The 22,252-nt window shown below is 33.6% G+C and overlaps 1 protein-coding gene across 6 annotated transcripts in view; it reads right to left on the reverse strand.

Annotated features, from left to right (window-relative positions):
- The window catches only part of CSMD3 (CUB and Sushi multiple domains 3), a 580,220-nt gene that overhangs the window by 119,415 nt on the left and 438,553 nt on the right, over nt 1–22,252 (reverse strand). For all 6 annotated transcript variants that reach the window (XM_038122727.1, XM_038122755.1, XM_038122747.1 and 3 more), the window contains one exon: nt 19,951–20,067. In XM_038122727.1, coding sequence (XP_037978655.1) covers nt 19,951–20,067 — 117 coding nt within the window. The remainder of the gene's footprint in view (nt 1–19,950; nt 20,068–22,252) is intronic.

Here is a 22,252-nt window from a genome sequence, read left to right on the forward strand (position 1 = left end):
ACAAAATACATTTTTAAGGTCTTTTTTATGCATTTCCATTTGTGTGATTTTTTTAAAATTTGAAAATTCCAGGAAAACTGTAATGTTAATACTGCCAATAATTTAGGACAGTGAGGGAATACATTAATTCAAATTATGTCAGCACAAAAAACCTCCCTTTTAAACAGGCAAGAGCTAGATAAGCAGACTTTCCATGCCTCTACATATCTAGATGTTTCTATGGCCTTCATCACTGTAACATCTGGACACTTTCAATGAGTTTGGAAAGCATCTAACAACAGATGGAATTGGCCAAAAATAGTTTGGTAGTTAAAAAATTTCATCAAAGAAGTTTTAGTTTCATTTTTAGAGTAAGAATAAATATGTATAGAATTTACATCTGCCTGTTTAAAAAAATACCAGTATAATTTAAATAGTATTAGATTATGAACTAAGTATAATTCTTATCACAAAATTAGAAAATAACTGAGACTAGAAGCCTTTGACAATTATCTGGTACTGTCCTTTTTCAGACAGGATGGCCAGATTGCTCTGGTCCATGTATAATCAGGTTTTGAATTTCTCTGGGGATAGAGAACCCACAACCTCTTTGAGCAACCTGACCCAGCATTCTGCCTCCCTTACAGTTTTTATCCCTTGCCTTGCCTTGCCTTTCCCTGCCTTGCCCTTCTTTCTTTTGGCTGCACAGTGCCAACTCTCTACTTTTAATTATCTTGCTCATCTCCAGTATCTGTAGAAGGTGACCAGGACTATTCAGGTACAGAGGTGAGTCAACCTGGCTTTTATTTCCCTCAATCCTTCTCCTTGCTTTTCCTGAAGATAAGAATGTTGTTGTCTTTTTCCATCCCTTGGGTACCTCCCTCAGCTGTCACAACCTTCCAAGGGTAACTGATCTCCCATGCACCCATCATGTCCCATGGGCTTGCCCAGTTTGTCTAAGTGCTCCTAGTCCTCCTCTAGGTCATCCTTACTCTAGACTTTTCTGCTGGTCTCAGGGTTCTGGGATTGTTCAAGATTGGTTTACTGGCAAAGACTGTAGTTAAGAAGAAATCTATTAATTCATGTTTCTCTGAATTTATTTTTCTTCAGAGACTTCGCCCCAGATTCAATTCTACATGGATTTTGACTTTCCTAACCTCATCTTTTCAGTGTATTCATGTTTGTATTCCTCCTCAAACATCTGACCTTGCTTCAACCCCTAGTATTTTTCTTTTTTTTTATGTTCAAGTTTTATCAGCAGTTCCTTGTTCATCTGTGCAGGGTCTTTGTTTGATAGTCTGATCATTGGCATGAACCATTACTTTCTTGAAGTAGTGATCCCTGAAAATTAAATATACTTCCTGGACTTCTCATCTCTCCAGGGTCATGTACAATCAGAGTCTTCCAAAAGAGACCCCTGAATTGCTCACATTTCTCACTGTATTGGGTCTGACTGAGATAGAGTTCATTTTTCTTTAGCAGCCCTCACGGTGCCGTGTTTTGCATTGGTAGCTGGAACGGTATTAACAGGGGTTGGGAGTGGGCAAGATCCTGGGGGAAGGGACAGAACCAGGACAGCTGACCAAAATTAACCAAAGAGATATTACATATCATATGATGGTTGCACAGATATAAAAGCTAAGGGAAAGAGGAGGAATGAGGGGTATTTTTTATCCTACAGCGTTTGCCTTCTGGAGCAACTGCTAGCTGTGCTGAGGTCCTGCTTCCTGGGAAGAGCCTGAACATTGCTCTCTGATGGGAAGTGGAGATTAACTGTTCACTTTATTTATGCACAGACAAAGTTTTGCTTGACCTCTTTTTTGCTTTAAACCTGCTAGCTTTTTTCCATCTTATTGTCTCTACTTGGTCTGCTGGGAAGGGGACTTATATAGTGTCTTGGTGAGACCCAGCATCCAGCCAAGGCCAACCCACAACACTGACCCAGTAAAGAGTTAAAACTAACTCAAAATTCAAGCAAGTAGCATGCAATTGTCATTAATGCTAGTACTCATCAAGTAGTATTTACCTGGAAAAAATATATTTATTTTATATATTATGCCAGCTATTGGATATAAAGAAATAGTCTTAACAACTTGCATTGATAACGATGAAACAAGATGATAATTCTTTACCCTGGATTTTCCCTTTTAGGGATATTTTGTGTGCCTAATGATTTACTGAAATCAGTAAGCTTTAGTGTAAAATCAAGTCCACTACTGTTGTAGTTCACATGCCTCTAAAAAAACACCAGAAGGACTAACATGGTTTGAGCATTTTTATTACAGAAACTGAAATGTGCAATTCATATATGCCCTGCTGGTGAGACTTTAGGCATTTGTTTAAAGGCTGAATCAGCATTTATAATGATTGGTCTTAGTAACTGACAAGGAAATATGAAAATCAGCCCTATTAACTATATTAGAACCCAAATTACCTTTACAGTTTTTATGTCTCCAATCAGAATCTATTTCAGTCTGGAAAAGACATATATGGGCTATATCATGGCCCTTATTTTCTACAGTAACTTCACTGTTTCTCTAGCACCAAATTAGTTGGAAGAACTGAGCAAAATCCTAACAAACAAAAGACCCAGATAAATCAACTTATTTGTTAAGAAAGAGAATTTAAAATTGTGATATAAAATGGTAGTTTAGATAATTTCCCCGAATATATTGAAAAGAAGTTTCTTCTAACTGTGAATGAAAAATTAAGGTGTTCAAGTGTCTACAACTTGTGGTATAAAATAGGTCTAATTTTAGATCTAGAGGTCTTAGAATTTGAGGTTACTCTGTAGTAGTTAACTTCTCACAGTTTCAAAAACTTTTCTGTAATCAGTCTAAATAATATTTCCAAAACAGAGTTTTGTTCACAACATGAACAAATAAAACATAAAAAAATTATTTCACAGTGAAAAAAACCCATAAAAATCTGTTTCTATGTCTGGTTCACTAATGATATGCTCTCTTTGCTTATGATTTAGCTTGATTTTTTTTTCCTGTGAACTCCTTTCAGGAAATTACAATATAATATTTAATTCTTTTTTGGGAAAGTAAATAAAAAAGAGGAAGAAGTCCACATTTTTGAGAAACTTCTTAAAAAAACCAAGAAATCTCTCACTAGAGAAATTGTATCTATGGTGATTAAGGATAACAAGGAAGAATGATAAGGATAACAAGAAATGCAAATTTCTCATGCATCTTAACTCCCAAGTCTGGAAACCCCATTCACTGTGCTAAGTGGTAGTTCATGGTCAGTCAGACAAATGATAAATGACAATAGAGAACATCTATGCTTTAAATAAACAGGATTCAGGCATAACACCAGGAAGCAGAAAACTACTGTTTTCTGTCAATGAGAAAGACTCAGTAAGTCCTTACAGTTGATCATGTGAGTGTCATCAATCAAATGATCAACTGATAGGAAAAACCTTGTGCCCAGTCTCATAAGAAAGAGAGGAATTCCTCACAAAATAAGCACTTGCATTAAGATTTGACTACCCTAGTATGATGACAATCACTTTCAACCCATTTTCTTTGCAGAAGTTACAGATTTTTTAAAATATTTTTAGGAAGAGAAGTTTTGGGTTTTTTGGTTTTTTGGGGTTTTTTTTTGGTACAAAATTGTACATTATTTGAATTTTTCACTTCTACAATTTCCTTTGGATGTCACTATGTCACTTTCAAGACATCTCAAACCAGCCATGGAGTAGCCATGAAAAAAATAAACGCATAAATGAATATCAGAATGTCTGCATCTAGAAATATTTTAAAGTTAAGGTGCATACATTATTTATATGAAGTAGCTCTGCAAGCCAAGAGTTTTGCATAACATAGCTTAATCATGGAAGTTATATATAACAAACTCAGAGATTATCCAGTTCAAAGGCTTATTATGACCCTTTGCTGTTTTAATCTATGATAAAAGCAGAAAAATCACTTTTACTATAATGTTAAAAAAGTCAGTCTACCTACTGTTGCAATTTATATCTGCCCCTCCTACAGGAGCATAGCCTTTCTCTTTAAATGGCTCTTTTCATTTAAGTATTTAACTTTGAAACAAACAGGAGATAAGAAAAAAATTATTAATTTTTCCATTATATTTAGGATGAATCAGCAATACACTGTGATGCATTGAACTAGAAATACAAATGACAGACTGACTCAGTATTTTAAAAATAAATTATATTCATGTAGACACCAAATAAACAGATATTTGCCCTCTTCTGCTGAGAAAAATGTCCAGTAAAGCTGCAGGATAATTTGAGTGTTTGTTGGGCTTTTCAAAGAGAGGCAGTTCAATAATCTCTGAGAACTTTTTGGAGGAAAAGACTGAAAGAAGACACCCTAAAGAGATGATCTTAGAGAATTCATGGGTAGGAATACTGCTTTCAGTGAGGAAACCTAAATTAATTTTGACCAGCTCACATAAAAGAATTAGAATATTTGATTTTTTACTGTTCAGTGCAATACTTCAGTTTGACATAACACTTACTATGTCTGAGTTAGCACTGCTACTATAATTTCTAAATTAAAATAGTAGCAGAAATATAATTTTTTTAAAAAAAATGTTTCTCCTCTTACATTTCCAAACATTTGGTTGTCTGCCAGTTCCTGCTAATACATTCAGTCTAGTCTGTGTCTGTAACAGTGATCTTTAGTGATATCAGTTGCATTTCTCTGTAATGGTTGACACTTCTTATCATATGCTGTAACAGGAAAATTATTCATTGTTTGTGAATACAAAGTAGAGTCTCTTCTAATAGTATCTTGTTGTGTAAATCCTAAATCATTACAAAGCAACAGAATGAAACAGTTGTCTAGTGTTCCTGACCTTGGAAGAAGTAAAAATTAATTCCATCTGTATGAGCCTCTTGGGTGTACTACAGGCTAGATATCAAAATAAGGCTAGAGAGGGGTTTATGTGTAAACCATTGAAAGGGATATTCTTCCTGGCACGAGTTAAGGACAGAGAGGTGCCGAGAGACTGAGCAATGAAACTAAATGGACTTGATGTATTAATGTTACTAAACATAATCAGGTATAAAACTAAAGTGAATAATGATATAACTGAAAAATGCTAAAGCTGCCAGTAGGTAAAAGGAATGCCCCCATATATAGATCGATCTATCTATCTATCTATCTATCTATCTATATCTATATCTATATCTATATCTATATATCTATATATCACAGATAAATATTTACATACATATACACATTTTCTATAGCAACTGAACTGTAGATAAGCTAGAGAAACTTTACACAAGTTTCCCAGTGTAAAGAAGCATGACCATACAAGACAAACCTACAAAAGTCCTCAAATATAACAAAATTCTATTTCAACATCATATGTATAGCACAAATTTACTTCTATTAGCAAATAATTATGAGTGATTAACATAAAAGTCATGGAGGTATTCCAAACCACACAAAGATGTGCCAGTTAACTGTACTTGAATAAGGTGAATTAATTGGAATACATACTAGTTCTTACTAATGTTTGTTGAACAGAAACATGATGATTTGTCGTTTCTCCTGTTACTGTATTCCTGCATTCTCAGACTGGGAGAGGAAGAAGGAGATGGGATCTGCTGATTTCTCATATTTGAGAAAAGGAAATATTTATCTGAATGTATAAAAAAGACAGTAAGAATAAATTTGGAGACAGAAGATGGGGCAGTTATTAACCCTAGAAGATTAGCATGAGGAAGTGATGTTAAACTGCACAGAAAAAAATCTTACGTGCATATTTCCCCACAAATGAACGCAATTCCACAAAAAAAAAATGTGAGATTTAGGACTTTTCCTGGAGCTGGAAGAGGACTGAACTCTCCTATTTAACACATTTCCTGCTTTCTTCTGAAATCAGCAGAGCTTATTACACTAAATAAATGATCATTCTCCTCTGGCTTCAAACCTCTGCCTCCCTTTCTTCTCCCCTTCTGCAACTCTCATCCCTCTCTCCTGGCCTGAATCATGATGCATACATGTAAAGCTCTTTCAGGATCTGCAACAACACAATAGTAGAGGGAAAAGAGTTAAAACAGAATTTTTAAAAATTTATTGCTAGTTATATCATGTTATTTTATATTAATAATTACAGAGTATATTGTTTCCAATAATTTAAAAATTACTATTGCGTACATCTGCTATCACAGAAACCTTGAAGAAAGCATCAAACTTACAACTTTCTTTTCTCTATATTGATTTGTTTTGATTTTACTCAACTGAAATTCAAACACCTACTATTATCATTTGTTTAAAAAGGTAACAGATTTATTTATCCCTATGGACAAAAAAATGTATCTTATAATTTTAACTCCTTTAATACTGTTCAGATTTATGTTTTTTATATCTGAGATGTTGAATTTATCTCATTTTGTCTTACCCACTAAAATATTTTTGCTGAAAGGAAGGAAATGTAGGACCACATTTAAAAAGAGAAAAGGCCTCTGTTCCAGTGTGTTCTGGTTTCAGCCAGGACAGGGTTACATTCTGCAGTAGCCCGGAGGAGCATGGCCAGGACAGGAGGTTTTTCTTTACCACCTCATGTGATTGTCAGAGGCTGGGGGAAGGAAGGCTCTTTGAGAAGAAGGGGTTCCTTCAGATCCTGCAAGCCTGGCAGAGAGAGAGCCATCTGGTCCTGTCTATTATCATCTGGCTTCTTTTCCATGTGAATTGTTTCTTTTCTTATGTCCTTTGTCATTAATACTGTTTCTGTTACTGGTCTTATTCTTATCTCATTGCTGTTTACAGTAAATTGTTCTTATCTCAAACCGTGATCTTTTGAGCCTCCAGTTCTTATCTCCAGTCACCCTCAAGAGGGAAGGGGGATGGGGTAGGAAGTGGCAGTATGGTTTTAGTGGGAACACTAAATTGGACTAAACTTCCCAAATCACGACACTGTGAAACTTGCTTGACCTACAATTTTGATTTTTTTAAATTTTTGAAAGAATGTCATCCTCAATGTCTCACATGAAAAATATACCTCTCATATGTTGCCAATGTAGTTTCTAAACTAGCGAAAGAGGGTTGAAGTGATAATGCAGCTGAAGTGGAACAGTTTGAAAAAAAAATTAAATACAGCTAGCCCTAGGCAGTAATTATGTTTTATTTAATAGACTGAGAGTGAGCTAACAGACCTGGAGCACTGACTAGAGTGAGAATCAGAAATTTAGTTTGAATAAAAGCTTCATGAGGAAAGCCTACTAATAAATAAAGCAATATATTTTTTGATATAAAAGTACACTAGTTTCAAAACATCCTACTGAAATGCTTTAATGAAGGTGTGGAGACATTTTCCTACATTATGTCAGTCCTATATGCAGTCTTTTTTAAAAACTAAAGTAGGTCTTTGGTCACTAGTAATGCTTTTTAATTAGGTATTTGTGTGGTATATAACACAACACATTTTAAATCTATGATAATGCCTAACAGATCCATCAGTGATTAATGGTATAAACCTAAATAAAAGCAAAAGAATGAGAGAATTATGTTTCACATCTACTTTGCACAGGCTGTGTTTTCTGAGATTTTACCAAAGCACTAGTCAAAGCTGCAGACCTAGCTGCTAAATCAAAATTAACTGTTTTGTACATTTTAAATTTCTGGCTTCAAATCTACTCTGAGGGGAATAGCAAGGGAGACAAAATTGTGTTCACTTCTCTGAAAGTACATCAGAGAGCAATATAGTAGTGAGAAAAAAATGAAAGTACAATTAATGATATTATTTTTCTTCTTCTAAATAAAACACTGTTATAATGTGCAAGTACTCTCGATTCACTGAAAGGAACAAGACAATTAGGTGGAATGCTTTTTATTTGGGCCCAATAATTGTAACCTAAAGAGTTTTTTTCTTTAGTCTCTTACAAAATAGTATGTGAACATGAAAAGAATCCAAGACTGTACAGCTAACAACTAGTGACATGTACTTTATCGTGAAGAAGGTACTACTCAGATAATAACATTCTGAGACCAGTTGTGCACACTGCATGATCCATCACTTCATCGGTCCATTTTATTGAGAAAAATGAGTGGAAGAGGTCAGACAATGCAGACAGTAAGTAGGAGGCTATTGCCCTGCTACTACAAAAGTGTTCTGAACCACAGAAATGTGAAAATTTTGGTAATCTTGAACATGGGCAGCATTTTCCAATCCTGCTTCATTGTGTTCTTACACAATTGTTTACATGCTTTGAGAAAACAAACCACAATCACACTTTCATAGCATATGACTGTCTAAGTAAGATTATCTGGCAAGAAAAAAATCTGGTAGAAGTAAAACATCTGAATTTTGTTTACTGCTAATTTTTGTATTACAGTTTCTGAACTGAAGGAGAAAGGAAACACCTGCAATTTTTTGTTGTTTTTCTGTAGATCTTAACCGTAGCCTGTATATAACAGAGGGGATACCCAAAGAGAAAACAGATCAAGAAATATTGGGTTTGTTGATGACTCTTGTGATGGCAATAACAAAATCATTCATAAAACTATTATCTATAGAAACACAAATTACATGAAGTTCATATTAATCGCATTTTTCAAATCCCTTCATTATAGTTCTGGGAAGAACTGACTTTTAAATATAAGAAAATAAAAAAAAATGTAGCAAGGGACCATGAAATGGGCTAATGAGGTATTTAAGTAAGGTGCCCAAATTATTAATTAATTATGTAATAAGGATTCTAGATTTAATGGTAAAGTCACTTTGAAAAAGCTCTGTTTCTTCAGACACCTCTCAGCTATTTTAGAGCTACTAATTAAAAGTACAACAGCTTTCTACGTTAATTTTTAGATCAGATGATTAATCACTTCATTCATCTGAAACAAACTATCACTTCAGTTTACTGAATCATATGGATGAAATTAATATTTGAGTAATTATTTTTCTTTTCATTTGTAGGCAAACCTGAAAGAACTCCCAGTGGAATGCAAAAAAAAAAAAAAAAACCAAAAAAAACCCTAAAACAAACAAAAGAAAAAAAAAAAACACCAAAAAAACAAAACAAAACAAAAAAAAAACTGGAGAAAACATGAAAATAATCCTTCATAGTCAAAATCATCAAAAATTATATAAAGGGAACTTGTGAAAGGAAAAAGTGAAAATGTTCCAGCCATTTGATGGCAGTAAATATGAGAAACAGGACTTCATCAATATGATCCTTATAGTAAATAGGACCTCTTATCAGTTGCCAGTCTGGCAACAGATGTATTGCCAGTCTGTCTGAGTCTATAACTGAAAGGTGAAGTCAAAACCTAGGGAGGGTTTCAAGACCTAAATGAGAAACATTTTTGTTTTTGGAGAAAGCAAATCTTGCATTGCAATCAGCTTGTCATTTCAGGATCTACAGTCCTTTACAGAAAATGGGAATAGGAGAAAGGAGGATGAGAACAGGAGAAACAGATGGCTTGGAGAAACAAAAGTTTGACTTGGTGATTCAATAATGAGAAACCTTACAAAACACAGGCTTTTTAGAAGCCTATTTCTGATTGCCTATTATAACTTCTAAACAGTGCAAAGTGGGCGTTCACCATTACATGTATTTTGGTCTCTCCAGGCCTCAAGTATCGAGACAAAAAGCAGAGTATTCCATCTAAAGTTACATTTAATACATACACTGTTAGAGTGGAACTTGAGGTGTGATAGTCCCAACAAGAGAACCACATTGCTCTGACATCATCCCAAACACTTACAAAACCTGGACAGATGTGGTACAGGTGCTCTGTCAGACCAGTGCTATTGCATGGTCTCACCCCATGTAAATAACAAAGTTGATGTTTGCCTTTTTCTTCTCATGCAACTCTCATATAATCAGTTAGAGTTGGGCAAGTCTCATTAGCCAAGTGTTGGTTTCAGGGAGGCTTTACCCTTTCACAAAATATAGGTATATGTATCCATACATATATTTATATACACACACTACTTTTCCTACTCTTTCCATTCCTTCTTTTGCTATTCATCCCTTGTAATCATCAAATTATATGGTCCTCCTCCAGTTTCCTGTCTTACTGACATACACTAGGTGCTACCTCTCAGAAACAATAGGACTGTCATCCTTCAATTGTTTCCATGATGGCCTCCAAAACCAGAAATTCAACATCTTCACTAAGTAACAACTCAAAGTAATTTTGTATCACCAAATAGGCATATTGTGACAGTCTCTCAATGACTTCCCAAAATAAAATTCAAGTTCTAAACTCCTATAAAGACATGGGATTATTTTTTTGCCTCAAAATATGTGCAACTTTCAACTTCCAAACTTGGTTTTTTTCCCTCTCAGAAAATTTATTCACATTTTCCTGAAATTTACTCATATTATCAGAGCAGATGTATTTCATCTCTATCTAAAATTCAACTAGAAAATTTCTTTTAAAATTACAATATATAAACAACTGGATACAAACAGCAAATGGCTAACACCTCCCCCACCCCCCCTTTTTTTTCAGTAAAACAGATCATAGTCAGGAATATATATGGAAGAAACACAAAGCAAAATATAGTGGGGGCTGCAAAGACCTTTTTATTTGTTTTCTAAACAAAGAAAGTTAAATAGAAATAACTGAGAGAAATCCAGTATCTTTGAAGTTTGTATATGTGTACACAGTGGTGAGCACAAATATTTGAGTCAATACAGGTAATCTCACTTGAGAGAGAATTGGCTTATATCCAAAGGAATATAATAAAGAGGAAAAGTAAGAAATATGGATTACAAGTATGTAAACAGGGCCTAACAGTGAACCAGTTTATAAGCAGAAGATGTTTTGTAAAAGAAATTTTTTCAGTTCCTTGATCCTAGTCTGATCCTAATGAGCTCCTTTCCTGAAATATATCAGAATAGTTCAGGATGGAAACTTGGCGATAGTAACACTAACTTTTCATGGTATTTGTTTCCAGATCTCTCTGTCTCTCACTGCCAACAAGTGAAACATGCATCAGGGAGGAGGCATTTCTGCAATTTTTCTGTTAGGATGATTTTCCTATTGGTATTTGAAGCTACAAAATAGGAAAAATGCAGTGGAGGAGGACAAACATAGGAAAAAACCCCAAACTGCTAAAACCAAAGAACCACAAACCCCAAGAGAAAGAAAGGCCTGGTCCCTACAATTGGCCAGGCTTGAAGACTGAGAAAGCAGATTTTTTACTCATGCAGAGACTAACAGTAAAAATCATGCCTTTATTATTAATATAACTTTATAATAAGATGTCCTAACAAATGGAGATTCAAGATTTTGCTATTGTCCTTCCAAAGTACTGAAATCTTATCATAAGAAGTAAACCAAATAGAAAACAGAATTGTTCAGAATATATGTCACCATTCCGTCTCCTCCTTGGGACAGTAACTTGTGTTGAAAAGCTTTCAGCAATGATTGTAATGTAGTCTTTCCTCCAATATTTTGAATAACCAGAAACCCAGACTAATTTCAGCTATTTTAATAACTTTTAGCCTTTTCTGTGAACAAGATTTGATGATTAAATATTTGGAGCAGCTGAAGTCATACTGCTTGGAAAATTAAAAAAAAAATACTAAGAAAAAGTCTTTAGAAATCTTTCATCAATTCAATCACATTACAGTCAAATTATTTTACTTATTGGGTAACTGTGAATTTCTTTGAAGACCACAGATGTGGTCTTATTCGACTTTGGGTTTAGGGCATTAAAAAGGCAGCTCTACTGGTGCCATATGTTTATAGTCAAACTCAATAGCTTCAGCTATTCTGTCGTCTGTATTTAATTGGTCATTATTATATTCAAACACATCATTAATATTTGAGCCAAAACTAATCATTTTTATTGAAAAAATCTAAAAACAGCACTGAAAAAAGTGACTTCAGATCAAATGAAGTGACTAAATTCTTTAAATTTCATTTCAAAAATGTGTTGAACAGTTTGAGGTCCTTTAAATGTCACCCTATGGTGACTTTTGTATTGGCATCTGCTCTCTTGGCAAGCATGTTAAGCACTGAACCACTGAATGAAGTACTCCCCAGCTGTGAGTTTGAGTACATAAAACCATCTAGTTCTTCCTCTCAGAACCTAGGAGATTCATAGTTAAGTGGAAAGTGATGCAAAATGACCTTCTGTTAATTCTGTAATTTATATTGTTAGCATCTCAATGACACAAACTTGTCCTTGAATTAGAAAAGCAAACCAGAAGTTAATAGTTATACAACTAATGCTCACCTCTCTTCTTCAAAAAAATCTTAGGCTGCAAGCTCCAGCTATTCTATGGAAAGCCTGTAGCACAGTAATCCATGTATACTTGAAATTATGATAAAAACCATATTCACTATCTATCAGGTATGTTTCATAGACAATATTTTGCCACTGGACTATTCCTATTTAAATAAAAGTAGTCAGTATTATTGTTCTGTGTTTGAAATACAATGAAAATTAAAAATATTTGGCACAACCTTGTTAAAAGTAGCAAAATATTCTTCAAAGGAATAAATTCTTGCATTAAAGAATAAATAATTTAATAGTTAATATATTTAACTTAAATTCTTGTACTATACTATTTTTTTACCAAATTATTTTCGCATTTTAAATAGCACTTTTAGGTAAATATATTTTATATTCTGGAGAAGAGAATTCCTAATACACACTAAAATTCCTCCCCAAACTTCGAATAAAATGATTTCCAGCATATAATCAATCCTGCCTTTCATTTTTCTTTTTCAGGTAGAAACATAAATCCATTAGGTATTCATTCTCAAGAAAGGCTATAGTGCATGGCTTCCTGTACCTGTAGAAAAACTAACATAATTCAGTCCATCACCTGAAATTCTTTTTGTGTCCAACAACACTCTAAGAAGGAGAGATATTATTGTCAAATATACACTTAATAATAAGACATTATTAGACATTTTGTTCACCTCCACAATTAGGTTTAAAACATTTGAGGGTGAGGAATCACTAAGAATAGCTTGAATTTGAATCAACCAATCCCAAGGTGCTAAATGATTATTCACTGAAATGTATCAGAAATTTTCAGCTTTAGCACATATGCATAAGATAAAATCATGAAGTTATGCATGTGCAATGTGACTGCAGGATGGATGGAGATCACATATGCAATGTTCCCTAATTCATTTAACACTTTGTAGCTGCTAGAATAAAAATGATAAAATAAGGCTGTGCTGTTTCTTTTAAATTACAAATAAATGATGTTCTTTCAAAAATTGCAGATAGATGTTTTAGGTAGGCTGAATCGCACCATGGGAATATGTATCTCTATTTGTTGATTAGAGCAAGGATCTGAATGAGTTAGATTAGATATCTATTTAATTAGCTGCATAACTAAAAGAAGAGGAAATGTATTCCAGCATAGGATTCAATTACATGTATACACACCTATTTGCTTTGCCTGCAAGCCTAATCTGCAGTGTTGAAGGGTAGCACTTCAAGACATTCACAGATTTAGATCATCCCCACTTGGATTATACAGATTAAAGCACAAATCCTGTCACTGTATCTAACTCCAAAAGTCCAGAATTTACATTTATGGATGAAGACTTTTTTTTTCATTAGAATTTTCATGTCCATTTAGTATGTAGAAGATAGACTTCTAAGCTTTTTATTTCTGGCTCAACACCAGTACATTCTTTTCTTGCTAAATTGCGCAGAATATGAGTCAAATTCTACCAATTTTTATTGTATTCATTATATAGCTATACAATCTTCTTACTTTAAGGAAGAAATGAACCATCACTTTATATGGTTAATTTTATGCATTTTAAATTTCAGAAAAATTGTCCGTTTATCCTATTTAATCAAAATAATAGTGAAAAATAAATTCATACTCAGTCATTCAATGCACATTGAATGAACATTGAGAATATTCAATTTCTATTGTGGTAGGAGGGTGCATTAATTTGTTTCACGCCCAATGAACACAATCTACATATTTTTCTGGCCCTAAGCAACCTGACTCCAAGCTTAACCCTCTTCAGTTCTCATCATTAACTCTCAAAATTAAATTTGAAGAAGAGTCAAATGAAAAGACATATACCTATCATATTGAGCCTACTCAGAGAATTTTCAAATTCAAAAAATATTCTGGCAATTTGCTAAATTAACATAAAGCAGAATTTACACCAATATTGTGAATGCTTCCATACTGAAACACTCATTTCCATTCATTCACTAAAAAAATTACTTCAGCAATTGTAATTAAATATTATATATAAATATTACCTTTATTAAGCTTATTATCTCTGGGATGAAAAGTACTTCTGTGTCTGCCTGATATCCTTTGCACAATGATCTCTCAGTTCTGGCCAGGGTTTCCAAAGTCTATCAGAGATGAAACTCCTGCTAATGTACTTTTGAATGAAGCTTAATTAGCTGACTGGAGAAAATTCTAGAAAAGGACTGCCACAACATTTTTAAAGCTGAGTTCTTGCAGTTTAGTTTCAAGAATTTACTAAGAATCATTCTAAACTAACCAGCACAAGATCCTTTGAAAATATTGCAGTAGCAGAATGGTAGAAAGAGAAATAACAACATGGCAACAGAGTTAAAAGAATACCAAGAAAAAAGGACGAGATGTGAATTTTCTATCAACTATTGGTATTACTTATACAGCAGGTACTTCTTCCTATTGTTCACAATAAATATTTGTATTTACACCTTCAGTATTCCATGATGATCACTCTATACTTTAGAAAGCTGAGAAAAGAAACCAGAAAACTTAATTACTCAACCAAATTTGATTTCATTACATTTCTGGATTAAGGGATACATGTTTTTAAAATATTTTTAGTTTTTATGTTTTTATGCAAAAATTTTGTGAACAAATACAAAAATATGGATTATTTTTTCTTTAAAAATAGTTTTATGGTTACATTAAAAATGTGTAAATAAATAAATAAATTATCCCTTTTCTTGGAAGTCATTTTGATTTGAAGTAATTTTTGGTTTTGGGAAGGAAAGGTGAGCTGACTTGCTTTTTATAAAATATAGGGTACAAGCTGGATCACTGTCTCTTTCTTCTGAAATTAGTGTCTTGAACCTTTATACAGTTGGACACTCAAGCTTTTGGAGCAGTCTTTGTGGCTTTGCTCCATCTTGTTGACAAGTAATCATTGTTTGAACAGTGCAGTCTCACAGCTTTGAAGTGTTTGCTTTTATAAAAAGAGGGTAGGAGCAGAATCAGATTCCTGTCTATGGTGGCATTTTGATATTTTAGATAATATTCTTTCATTTCTATCTCCCTTTCAGCAAAGCGTTGCTTAATTCAATAATTGTTTAGTTTATGTTTAAAAATATTGATGCTAGCTATTTAGCCAGACATTTCCATCCATTTTTACTTAAGATGGAGAGTTTTTAAAAATGTCAGTCCATATGCATCTGCCACATTTCTTAAATTATATTAAGATGTACACAGCAGTGATGAAGGATTCAAGTTACTAAAATGTTTTTATTGTAGATCTACATCTGTAGATGTACAGATGTTTAACTGTAACTCAGATAAGTATTATCAGAAATACCGTTTTGGTTCTCATTCCTTCTTGATGTGAGGTTGTCATTTGGCACATTCTGCTCCTTATGATTTGTCCTTGCCTGTCTTTTTCTTTCCAAATGTAATCTGAGTTTGCAATCATATCAAACTACTGAAATAACTTTACTGTGACACGACTGTTAAGGGGTCTAACAGTTATAGATGCAGTGAGCTGTCTTAACAGAAAACATATGTTGACACCATTGTTTGATTAGTGTGTATTTTCAATGGTAGAATAAAATCTGTAGATTTACCTTCTAGTAACTGATAAAAAATTATTCTTTCAAGGACATTATTAATAATAACAGTAATCCCAAAGTTCAGCTGTTTGGTTCTATGTAGTTCTTTCCTGTGTTGCTAATATGGAATAACTCAGGTCTATCTCCTAGAAATTCAAGACAAGACATAAGCAAAAGCGGAAAATGGCATAAATGTGTCTGTGAATATAAGCCAGTTATTCAGGAATTTAAGAGAATAGTGGAATTAAATTTCCCTGTTTACAGTAAGAAAACTGGATCTACCTTCATTGCTATAATTCTAAGAAGTCTTGTCCCAAAATATCACTCTTATCAATAAAATTCTTGCAATTTTTTGTATTATTTTTCCAGTAGATGTAATGCAAATGTTTCTATGGAAACTAGACATTTTCCCAATTAATGTTTTAGCTTCTAGGTAGGAAAAGATAATTCTGATTTAAATTTCATAATTTTTGATGGCAACTGAGAGAATATATTTATTTTGTGATAGCATAGCTCAAAGCCACACTTACATACCTTACTGCGTATGTTCAATCTATCTTTTTGCTCTAACAGAAAAGAAAGCCATTTGCTGAGGCCAGCTGATATAAAATCTATTTTACTGTTAAAAATAACAATTTAAAAAGAAGTATAAATGACACCATTATACAGAGCAGAGCATACAAATTAGGTCATGTCCATCAGGGAAAATAAATAAAATCTCAAACATCTGCATTTTAATTGTGACCAAAGCTATATTTCAGGACTGAACAATTAACAATCATTACACCACTTAAAAATATCAGTAGGAGAGTGTCAGATAAGAAGCTGAGTCTTCCATGTTTACAGAAGATTTTGCCTGTGGCACACTGTGTGCTTTTGTGAATCATTTATCTTGTAGCTTAAACCTGTCATGGTATGAAATATTGCAACTGTGATTCTGCATGACAGAATAATGAAACACTGGGAAAAAGTCCACACTGAAATGACTTTTCCACAGAAATTTTGACTTGAGAACCCAAGAAGCTGCAGATGAAATAGGTTTTCTTTTCAGTCCATCAAAAACTAATCCAGGCCAATGAGTTCCCTTCTACACACTGAATATGTTATTACACTGTTTGTGGGTTTTGTCTCTATTGACGAGGTTTTCACTTTTTTTTTCTCTGTTTTTTGTTTTAAGTTCCCATATACTGTATTGGATGCCAAAATCAGTTCTTGAAGAGCAAATATTCAGAAAATATTTGATTGCTGTATTTCACATTGAAAGTTGTAGCCACAGAGAAGATGACAGATTTGTTGCTGTTTTCTTTAGGAAAATTAAATTATCATATGTCAGCAGCTTTGCTGGAGTACCCCTTTGTAGCAATGTATCTGAACAACTTAGACTACATTGTGCGCCAGTCATACTGCTTGTAATCCTTCTTAGCAGAGCCCTCTGGAATGCATCAAAGTTACAAAGACATAAACCGTTCTAAAATAAGAAAGAAGAGGCTGAGAAACAGAATATCAAGACCTTGATATCAAGAATATCAAGAACTTGATAACAGAGAGCTGTGAGGCACCTGGACTGTAACCAATCACATACTCTGAAGAGTGAGGGGAGAACGCGTGGACAGGATAGCAGCACCAATCAAGAAAAGCGTGATCAGTGCATGCAGTAGTTGTAGAATCTATAAATAAGTGCCTAATGTAAACAGTAAACGGCTTCTGCTCAATCATATTGGTTAGTCGCACAGGAGTCCTGGTTTCCCACACCCCTTCATTCTCAAAAACATTATTTTGACTGTTTTCTGTTGTGAGTAATCTCTGTCAAATCTACATGATGTGATGCATATTACTAAGTGAATTAAACATGAAATCTGATGTCTTTTTCCACAAAGGCCACATTTTTTTGTGACCATTTGTCAGTGAGTGATCCCTACATACCAATTATTGCAAGTGAAGACTCTTAATGCAATATCTTCTATCAGAACCCAAAACAACAGAGTTACAGGAAAAAAAAAATTACCTACTAAAATTGATCTGAAAGACCTCAGCACTGCAGTTTTATGGCTATTCTTCTCTGAAACTGTTCTTAAATATATTTTGATGAGTGAGAGATAAAAGCTATTAGATAAAACACATTCATTACTCATACACTGAAATTTCAGATTGAGACAAATAATTACATTGCATGTAAAACACTTTGGTTAAATCAATTGTCAAAATTACTTTGCCTTTCTTAATGGTTTTTACTGGAATAATTTTAGTAAAGACAGATTACAGAAAGACCCTAGGTCAGGAAAAAATCTATATTAATAACTTACCAAAAAAAATTGCACACCGGAGTACAATTCAAAGACAGATTCAGATTTTAAAATGTGAGCTTCTTGCTGTCAGTAATTCTGCTTCCTATTCTTTATGAGTATCATTGGAAAAAAACAGCTAAAATGGAAATATCTGTTTTGGCACTTGTTTTATGTGTCATGTCATCCTCATTTTGAGTGGTTACTACCAGTTACCTTTTTACCTTTCTCGTTCAACAGACTTGTTTTCTGCATTCACAAAAGTGGATCAAATATCATCCATGATATATTCTACAGGTACCTGAACTAATTGTCAAAATACACTATTTAAATACAAGAAAAAAAGTAAAGGTCTATCCCAAGGTAGGACAGACAAAAAGTTTAGGTATTCTACAATATTTATATTCCACAATATGTCAATGAATCCTTATATGCTAAGGTTAAGTATATTTAAACCTTTTTATTTGCATCAGCATTTTTGTCTAATCACTGTGAAACAGTTAAACAGAATTCCTTAATACTGTTACTATCATGCTTAGTGTGTAAGAAAACCAGAATTTCTCAAATTATTCCAAATAACTATGCAGAGCAGTGGGATGTTTCCCCATTTCCATGTGCTGTTTTGGGAAATCTGACTTTATTTCTGGAAATCACAAAACTACACATTTTGAATCCATTATTGTAGTAATTTTAGGGGTTTACATGTTGAGATCTGTTTCAAAAACTAAGTACCACTATAATGATATTAAATTAGTAACTTCAGATTTGATGAAAATGGGAGGATAGAAACCTTACAGTTTATCTAAAAGTGATTAGCTGTGTCAAAAGTCCATGCTTATAATAGCTAGAAATAAACCAAGAATTGCGCACATCTATTTAATTTTTTCTTAATATTTTTGGAATAAGGAGAAATCAGCCTGACTTAGGAGACAATATTTATAAAATCCTATTTATTTTGTAGTAGTCTATGCACCTCTACACTATACTCAAGAACAGGCTAATTAGATATTAAGAGAGTTCAGATATCATGAGGATGGCAGATGGTCACACAGAAGCTGAAGCACTGTCTTTAATTTGGCTAAGATGTTTGCAGAATCACTATGAAGGAAGGTAAAGAAATACCCATCCCCATCCCCAGGCACCTATTATTTGACAAACTGAAATATGAGCTGGGGGTCATAATGAAGTCTTGCTTATCTAAGCATAAATCTACAGCGTGGATATTTAAAGCTTAAATGATACTCAATATGTGGCATACTGCTTACCAAGAAGTCAAAGTGAACAAAAAACCCATCAGCTGGTATCATAGACATTTAATAATCAAGTGAGAGAGAATAATTCATAAATCCAGGGAGATAAACTGTCTTTGTAAGGGACAGAAGACACCAATAAAATATTTGTCTAATTAACAGAAAAAATGTTAGAATGGAAGTGGAGTTTTGATGGAGGTTCAGAGAATCTACAAAACCCAAGCAGAAACCTGCTGCTCTAATTTCATTTGTCAATAAAGACTATGCCAATTCCTCCTGATGCAGAGAAGCCAAGGGTTAAAAGAGCAACGCTACCAAATATATAAGATAAACATTGCTTCCCCTGCTTACATGGACTTACTGGAGCTATGCTTCACTTTCTAGAGCATAGGCACATGACCCTGGGTGAAAAGAAACCTCAAATGGTACCACTAATTTGTTAGCATCACAGTAGTATTCTACATTACATGCTAGTTATTACAGTGAGACAAAAATACTGAACACTAATTTCAAAAGATAAAGGCAAAAATAAATGTTTTGAGAAAATAATGCACTATAAAATGATAAAAGTGTTAATAGAAGTATCAGCTTAAAACAGCTTATTCACATTAATAATTTTATGTAAAAGCAACCATACAAATCCAGAATTGTTGAAAGTATTCAAGCAACAAAAATATATGAATGAGACCAGACCTACTTACCAAATTCCTTAGGAACAGTGATAGAGTAAATACAGTTGTGACCAACACTATAATTCTTGGGGTAGTTTGGTGATAATACAGTCCCTTCAGAACCTGTTGATCGGCTTCCACAGGGTGCTAGAAAGTGAAGATAATTGGTTTAAAAAAATGTAATACCATTAAAAAACCAGTTTAAATTGTGTTACAAAGCAGAGTGATGCAGAATCCTCAGGCAGATGCATTTGTTGCATGTTGGTATATGATATTACAGGAAATTTTATTACACTTCTACACTGGATTAAATTTGTACATCCTGTGACATACCGAGCATGTGCAATTTTCTCATATATCGAATGAGAATTGATGGCACTCTGCAGTTTACCAGATCAATTTTTTTTTCTTTAAAATTTATAAACCTTCTTAATAAAAGTAATGATGAGGTTTATATGCAGTGTGCTGTTATTTACAGCATACAAAACTATTATTCATTCCTATGATGCTTTATACTATGTTAAGAGCATAGATTATACAGCCCTTCTGCAAACTAGTAAATTCTTACTCATGCCAATACACTCATCATGCAAAATAATGTCTACCACTACTGATATAAGAAAGTCAGGTTTTCTTGACTGAACATGATGTACCACTTATTTATATCTCAATTATTTATAACTTTATATATAAAAAGCTATGAGCACATACTTTTCTTTATCACAGAAACATCACGCTACCACAGCCATAATACTTGACCAAACGGAAGATAGATACAAATGCTTTTTACCACAACAATGTATTTTTCTAAGGTTTATAACAAAACTTAGTATTTGGCATTATTCAAAAATGTCAAGCAAGAAACAGTGTTATTTCTTCTTTTTTTTTCATAAGATGTACAGGTGCATATATATGAAACATTATTCAATGTCAGTGGTTTCTTATGTCTATTACCTGCTTGTCACAGAGACCTCAGAGTTTAGGGCTTTAATTTAGATTTAAGCCTAATCTATTTTCAAGACCATGACATCTCTTTAGAATATTTTTTCTCTTTTGGACTATAAAACATTTTTAATGAGTTTAGTGTTAACTTATCTATTTAACAAATATATTTCCTATTAAGACATTAATTTATAAATGAAGTAGTACTCAGTGTTTCATTTGCTAAACACATCTGGGTTTTTTTTGTGGTATTGTCTCAAAATATTAATACTTCATGAATTACATTAAATAAGAAAAAGATGGTTTTCTTACTGCTATTCCAGAAGACTTTATCTCAGTAAATACTAAATTCAAGACATTTATTAGTGTCACTACAACTTACATATTTTAACACTACTTATAGTTAATTCACACAAAATGTTTGGTGGAGTATACCATGAAAATAACACATCTTTAAAATGTAGCAAGTTAAGGCCCCAACACTATTATGGGTGGGAGCAGGCTTATGCAATTTGCATTAGCATGGATTCCTTTCAGTATGGTGTAACTTCAGAGTTTGGCAGGCTGTGTACCTGGAACAGGAGCAGATGGCACCTATTGCTCCAGTTTGCACAACGGTTTTGGAAATTATTTAATGGATTGCTGTGAAAGGGTATTTGAAACGTGTCAACAGAAAGGTCATACTTTTGCTTGTGCACATGTATATGCATGTGGCAGATGTGGCACATGCACACACATGCTCCAGATATACTGGAGCTAAGTAAATCCATCAGGACCCAGACCAGGATGAGCTCTTGGTGAGGCTCAGGGCAGAAGATGGGCACACGCCCTGACACATGGAGTAAGCACTGACTTCCACATGTACACAGAATATTGCCCTCTGTGGCTAAAAGAGTTATCTCAGTGCCTTCCCTCAATCCATCACCATATAAAATATTAGAAATTAATGATCTTTTGTGAAAACATATTTAGATAATAGAACTACTGGGACTTTTTCCAAGAGATAGTAAGTGCCTTGTAGTAATCTTGGCTGAGCCTCATTTGCAGAGACTTCTTTGCCATGAGTTACTAGAAAAACACAAAAGTAAAAAACCTTCGCTATTTAAATGTGGCAAATATTTGTGATAAAGACAGATCTGCTTACTAGCTTGTAAGTACTCAAGATTTTCTATTCCAGATTTTTGATTAAGCAGAAGTGAATATGGAAGAATATAAGCAACAAAAACATTAAAATAAGAGAAATAAGATTGTCAAAAAAATTTATCCTTAACTCCATTTCCCTCTTTACTGTTTGTGAGTTGAACAACTAAGCTACAATCACCAATACCGCTGTCCCACACTAGCATTCACATCATTATTACACCTTCCTAATCAGCAGAAATAATGTGCA

Source organism: Motacilla alba, chromosome 2, assembly GCF_015832195.1.
Source record: "Motacilla alba alba isolate MOTALB_02 chromosome 2, Motacilla_alba_V1.0_pri, whole genome shotgun sequence".
In the NCBI taxonomy this organism is placed as follows: domain Eukaryota; kingdom Metazoa; phylum Chordata; class Aves; order Passeriformes; family Motacillidae; genus Motacilla; species Motacilla alba.